The sequence below is a fragment of the Octopus bimaculoides genome, chromosome 6 (assembly GCF_001194135.2).
Source record: "Octopus bimaculoides isolate UCB-OBI-ISO-001 chromosome 6, ASM119413v2, whole genome shotgun sequence".
Classification (NCBI taxonomy): Eukaryota; Metazoa; Mollusca; class Cephalopoda; order Octopoda; family Octopodidae; genus Octopus; species Octopus bimaculoides.
In genome coordinates, this window is record NC_068986.1 from 39,417,918 (window position 1) to 39,424,705 (window position 6,788).

At 33.8% G+C, this 6,788-nt stretch overlaps 1 protein-coding gene and 1 long non-coding RNA gene across 3 annotated transcripts in view; one reads left to right on the plus strand and one right to left on the minus strand.

Annotated features, from left to right (window-relative positions):
• The window catches only part of LOC106882052 (copine-8), a 263,320-nt gene extending 258,054 nt beyond the window's left edge, over nucleotides 1-5,266 (minus strand). Inside the window, exon 1 of one of the 2 annotated variants that reach the window (XM_052968690.1) lies at nucleotides 4,876-5,266. In XM_052968690.1, coding sequence (XP_052824650.1) covers nucleotides 4,876-4,949 — 74 coding nt within the window. In that variant the 5' untranslated portion in view covers nucleotides 4,950-5,266. The remainder of the gene's footprint in view (nucleotides 1-4,875) is intronic. The other variant, XM_052968691.1, reaches the window with a different exon arrangement.
• Nucleotides 959-6,788, plus strand: part of LOC128248129 (uncharacterized) — a 61,521-nt gene continuing 55,691 nt past the window's right edge. Inside the window, exon 1 of the long non-coding RNA XR_008264403.1 lies at nucleotides 959-1,616. This is a non-coding gene — a long non-coding RNA (uncharacterized LOC128248129). The remainder of the gene's footprint in view (nucleotides 1,617-6,788) is intronic.

Sequence of the window (6,788 nt, forward strand, 5' to 3'; positions counted from 1 at the left end):
ATATTAGATATTAGCAACATCCTATGAGTGAATTTTCTGTTTATGTGTTTCTATTTAAATTCATGGAACATTATATATAGATAATACAAGATGGAATAAACAGGCTTTAATCCTATCACTACAATTGTTTCTGTACATTAGCATCAGCTGTTAATTGCTGGGTGTTTCATATATCATACACATTATTGCATTAATATGATCCAACAGGCTGCTTATATGGCTCCCATGAGACTGTACAGGGATAGAATAATGCATAGCAAGATGCCTTTCTTAATGTTAATCCTCATGTTTCCTTCCATATATATATATGTATGGGTATGCATACACAGACACCTAATTTTTTTAATATAATATATGTAATATATATATTGTATACATGTAAAATATAAATACTGTATACATATAAAGCATATCTATGTATTATACATAATATATACATATAATAAATATATGTATACATATGTATTTAAACTACATATCATTATTGTTTTAATGCCCAAATTTTTCACGCCTGCAATGAGTCAGGCAGAATTTGTTGAGGTACGCTTTCAATGGCTGGATGCTTTTCCAGTCAGCAACACTCAGCTGTTTCCAAGTAAGGTAATATTTCCCTATGAACAGAGATGTTTACAAGAAGATCAGAAACAAAGGACACCACTTGTATGAAGGTGACACTTGTTTACAATTATCACATGATATCAAAGCAAGAAGACATTAGCACAAACATGCATACACACACACACACATACATATATACTCAAAATATGGGCGTATACTTCATAAGTAATCTAAATAATTAGGCACGCTAGGTAAATGCTGTAATGGATTACTAGGGTTCCAAGGTTATAGCCATGACGATAGTTATGGAGCCATTGCAGATTTCCAATGTAGTGCATATATAATAGTTTGGGGATATCCTAGAAACAGCTGTAAGACTTTGAATTTCTTCCAATAATAATATTGTATATGACTTGAGATGTTTGCCTTGCCTTAATGTTTGTTGTCCTCTATAACAATTACATATATATGACAGGCTTCTTTCAATTTCAGTCAACCAAATCCACTCACAAGGCTTTGATCAGCCAAAGGCTATATTAAAAGACACTTGTTCAAGGTGCCATTCAGTAGGACTGAACCCAGCACCATGTGGTTTGGAAGCAAACTTCTTACTACAAAGGTACACCTGTGCCAAGAAGATAAAATTCCAATAGTTTCTAATTTAGGTAAAAGTCCACAGCAACTTTGATATGAACAATTATTCAATAACATCAACCCCCAGTACTTGACAGCTACTTTACTTCATTGATTACAGTGGGACGGAAGGCAAAGTTGACATTAGTAAGGCTTGAACTTAAAACAACATAAAGAGCCAGAAAAAATAACTGAAAGAATTTTATCAATGCTGTAACGATTGCACCAACATGCTGTCCTACATTATACGTACATAAATACATACGCATATATATATATACATATATTTATACATACATACACACACATATATATGTATATATATACGTACATACATATATATACATACACATACATACATATATATAAATATATGCATACATATGTATACATACATATATACACATACAAACAAAAATAACAAGGTAAAAGTTTTTATTTTTCATTCCTTTTGAAATTGCTCTTAAATGTGGTTTTGGTCGTTTTGACTGCTTCTTCTAGCGTGTAAAATTACCTGTTTTAGGTAGTTTCTCTTGTATGTACACTATTTTAAATTGAGAACATGTTGTCTATTGACTTTTTATACATTCTAGGCCACTGGTAGTGAAATTTCTAAAAAAATATTTGCCACCCTATATATTTTACGTACATACATACATACATACATACATACATACATATACATAAACATACACACATACTTACATATATGTGTGTGTGTGTGTATTTCTACGTATGTATGTACGTGTACATCAATAGTAGCAACATTGTTTTCATGTTTGTTTCTCCAAGCTGGTATGGATTAAGATAACTAACACCACAGCACCACATCAGTGTGTACTCTAAATCAGTACTTTGCAACCATTTTACACTTGCAGTACACTTATATTCTTTTCAAAATTTGGCGGCACAACTGAACTAAAAATATAACTAAAAGTATAGGGGGGGGGAATGATATCCATGTTATACTGCAGTGCACTTAGCATCGTCTCGTGGCACACCAGTGTGCCGCGGCATACCGGTTGCGGAGCACTGCTGTAAATAAAAGGACACACATGGTGTACACACACACACAAATATAATTAAATGAAAATGTGGGTTTGAGTATAGGGTATATGGCTACATATATAATACATACTGCATACTTTAAACACTTACACATGCACAGACATATACGCATCTATTATATGTGTAATATATGTGTGTAATGTATATATATATATATATATATACGTGTATTATATATATGTGTGTGCATTATATATATAAACACATGCACTCAAAACATATTGCTAAATACATGTATATACAAAATATCTAATAACTATGATATAACACACAGACCCGTATATGAATGTGTATTTATTAAACATTTACAAGGAAAATGATAATAGTGACTTCAAAGTTTCGATTTGCTGTCTGACGAAAGCGAGCAAATAGAAACTGCAGTCACCATCAATCTTTTCTTTATAAAAGTTTAATATGCACTCTATTAAAAAGTATTGAGTAATCTTTCAGTTTAATGATAATTTTCTTTTATTACTTGAAGTAAAAACAAACAATATGTGTGTGTATGGGGTGTCTACACGCTTACACATTATATGCATTTAAATATATACATTTATACTTGTGAATATATATCATAATACGTAAATACACACACACATACATATATATATATATAGACGATGGGCTTCTTTCAGGTCCGGGGCTATATTAGAAAGCACTTATCAAGGATGTCACTCAGGGGGATTGAACCCGAAGGCATGTGGCTTGGAAGCAAACTTACCATCTATCTTATCTATCTATCTATTTTTCCCCCGATCCCTTTTGATCGGAATTTTACTTTTTTTTCTTATTTTTCCCCTTTTTTTCATTTTCGAAAAGAAAAACTCTACATTTATATTAGTCCCCTCTGTGTTCAGCCCTGTGTGGCCAATAAAGAAAGTTATCTATCTATCTATTTATTTTTCTATCTATCTATCTATCTATCTATCTATCTGTGTGTGTACTGACATATATATATAGAGAGAGAAAGAGAGGTAGGGGAGACGGAAGATAATGTAAACATAAATATATACATAAATGTAGAAAGACAAACAAATAGATCAACAGATGAATAGATAGAAGGATAGATAAAACGGAAGATGGATAAGCTTTAAAGTAAGAGATAATTAAGGAATTTCTGGATGTCCTTATCTTCTTAATATATTTTCCCAATCCTATGACATCAGACAATGAGTTAAATGTGTTTTTAAACAATGTGGGAAAATGTTGTGTTTTGAAATGTTATGGTTACTCATCAATTTTTTAAAATTATTTTATTACTCTATTTTGTTTCTCAAGAACTAGGTGTGGTCGATGTAAAGAACTAACAGCGATGTCTACTAGCTGTAATATATAAATATATAAACAAGTGTCTTGTATAATTTTATGTTTTGTCATATGATCATGATGATGAAATAACTATCATTAGCTAATTTATCAAATTGACTGTCCGATTGTCTTGTCTTAAGTCGGTGAAAGAATGAAAGAAAGAAAAATGAATAGTAACAAAATAGATCGACTCAAACTAAAGTAAAACAAAACAAAAAAAACGAGTTGAAGTTTCGCGGTTTATAGGAAACAACAAGTGTTATTAGAGATGACATTTCAATTTACTTTCCTTATTTATGAAGATTGTGTGAGTGCGTTAAGAGGAATATGAGTGATATAGATTAGTTAGTCTTAAACAGCAACTATTATGTAAAAAGTTATTTTTTACAACAAACTTAATTGACACAGTTCTTCGAAGCTATATATACTTATTTACTCCTATACATACACATACATACATACACATACACACGTACGAGTGTTTGTGTTTGGTACTACAAACAGATAAACAGAACTCAAAACACGGGTATATTTATAAATTTTAATCAGCAAGAAGCCACTTTGAAACTTCTGTCGATTTTGCATATATATACAACGAAGAAGAACTAAGTATATATAAATATTTCTTCGATAGACAGTAACCTGTATATTTTGTAGCATGTTGATATAGCAGAACGAACATTTTGAGGTTAGTAGAAATTAAAGCTCGAGACAGTCGACAACTGAAACCTAATACTTTACTAAGAAGAACATTAATAATAATGATGATATTAAGATATCTGGTGACTAACATTCCAGTTATGTATATGTTTCTCTCCACCTATTCTTCTGTCTATCCATTTGAATATATCGTATAGTTGTGCGCGTGTCTGTATACATACACATATATAATACTTATCTGGCAAAGTATACAGTACACACACAGACAGATAGATAGATAGTTGGAGAGAGAGAGAGAGAGAGAGACAGATCGATCAATTACGAGTAACTTAGTAGTATTTTAAAATAGGAAAGTGAGAGAAATACCCCTTGTGCATACACACACACTCATACACAGAGATATATAAGAATGAATATGTTTGTTATTTGGTTCTTTTTTTTTTTTTGGTTCCAAAAGAAAAACAGTTAACAAATACCTTGCCTACCCCCGACCCGCGATTATAACAAAACAATTCCAACAAAATGACATCAAAAATTTAAAAAACAGTGATGTTGATGGTGGATGGTGGTGGCGGCGGAAAAGAGACCAAACATGAGAGAAAATATATAGATAAATTTGTATATACTGATATATATATATATTTTTACCTGCAAGAAACGGAAAGCTCCACAAGTGTAGCTGGTATCATACTACTACCAGGCAAGAACATGTCAGTAGCCATTTTGTGTACTATAATGAACCAAAACACACATACGTACACGCTAATATACTACAAGCACGCCTACACCCCTTTACACTGGCATCAACAACGATACGGCGGGCATATACATACGCACGCACTTACACATGCGAAACTATTGGTCGAAGACACGTGTGCGTATGTGTATGCGTATGATGTAAGCGCGTGTGTGTATGGTGTAATATGTACCTCAGTGTGTGTATGGTGTAATATGTACCTCAGTGTGTGTGTGGTGTAATAGGTGTGTGTAAGCGCACATATTTGTGATCGTGAGATAGTCAGGCAGGCAGACAAAAGTAACGATAAATCCTTATAAACTATACAAAAGTGATATTAAAACATTATACATCCACTTCTATCGACACACCTAGTTTTCTAAGTCACAGGAAGAATTGGAAACGAGCAACACCTATTATCGTCGCCGTCGCCTTGATCGTCTGCTTAACCACCACCATCACCATCACCACGAGATAACAAGGCACTCTCTACATGGTTGATCGACCTGCTAGAGATAGCAGCCAAATTTCCCTTGAATCATGCCACCCTTTAAAAGCGTCTCATTCTAGATTGGATTACACAGTATTACTTATAATGACTGGAAAAAAAAAAAAAATGATCATGCCTGCAATGTTTTTGGTTATAGTTAAGTCTGCTCAACTTCGAGCCAACCTAGGGCTGCGTAACATTACAGCCAAAACTTCTCTTTTATAATAGGGAGCTTCTCATGAAGCAAATTAAGTGAAATCTGATCTGCTGAAAGGAAGGATAGTGGGAGGCGAATTCGCTTTCTACTTTAAGCAACACTGCCACCACTACCATTGACAACAACAGCGATTTCTTACATAGGCACAAGACCAGGAATTTGAGGAGAAAGTGCAGTCGGTTATATCGACTTCAGTACTTGACTCATATTAATTCTATCAACTCCGTAAAGATGAAAAGCAAAGTTGACCACGTCGAGATTTGAACTCAGAATATAAAGGGCGGTAACTAAATGCCGCAAGGTTTTGTCTGACGCTCTAACGGTTCTGCCAAATCATTTCATTTATTTGTAACCGGGGACCCATTCATACATACAATAGGTTTTGTTACAAAGGAAATGCAAATATATGAGGGAAATGTACAACAAAGTTATGTAAAACCAGGAGATGGGGTAGAGTCGTTACGCAATATACTACGCGGTGTTCAAAATTTTTAAGTCACACAAAATAAGCACTGATATGTTTTTTTAAAAAAAAAACAATAAAACAGAACGACCTTTCCATTCATCAATGAGAAGTCGCTACCTTTATTACATCAGACAGTTCACAACTCTATTCATCTTCTGTTCCAATACACGTTATAATACTTGAAAGGATTCGTCCTCAATATGCTCACATGCAAGTTTGGATATCAGAGTGGCCAAGGAGTCCACATCTTCCTCATGTCTATTGTACAGTTGTTAAACTAGACTACTGATATAATTCTCCCCAGCCAGTCATCCCCTTCAATGTTCCTTCTAGTCTCATCTCTTCACAAACCAGCACTTTCTCACTTCTGTTCTTGTTCAGTAAGTCCATCAGGCCCTTGCTAGATTCTCTCACATCATGGCTTTGAAAAAGGAGTTGGATTTCTTGACCTTGGTTTCTTCTGCAGAGAGATGAACCTTCCTTCATTTGTTCTACATTCCTTCTGTTTGGCCCTTTTTGGGATTTCCTTCTTTTGTTTCCAATGTTTCTCAAATTTTCCCTTTCATTCTGCAAGACAATGGGATGCAAACTACTGGTAGTAGGCAGAGGCATTTTAAAAGTATTATAAGCCCTGAGCAAAGCAATGCACGGA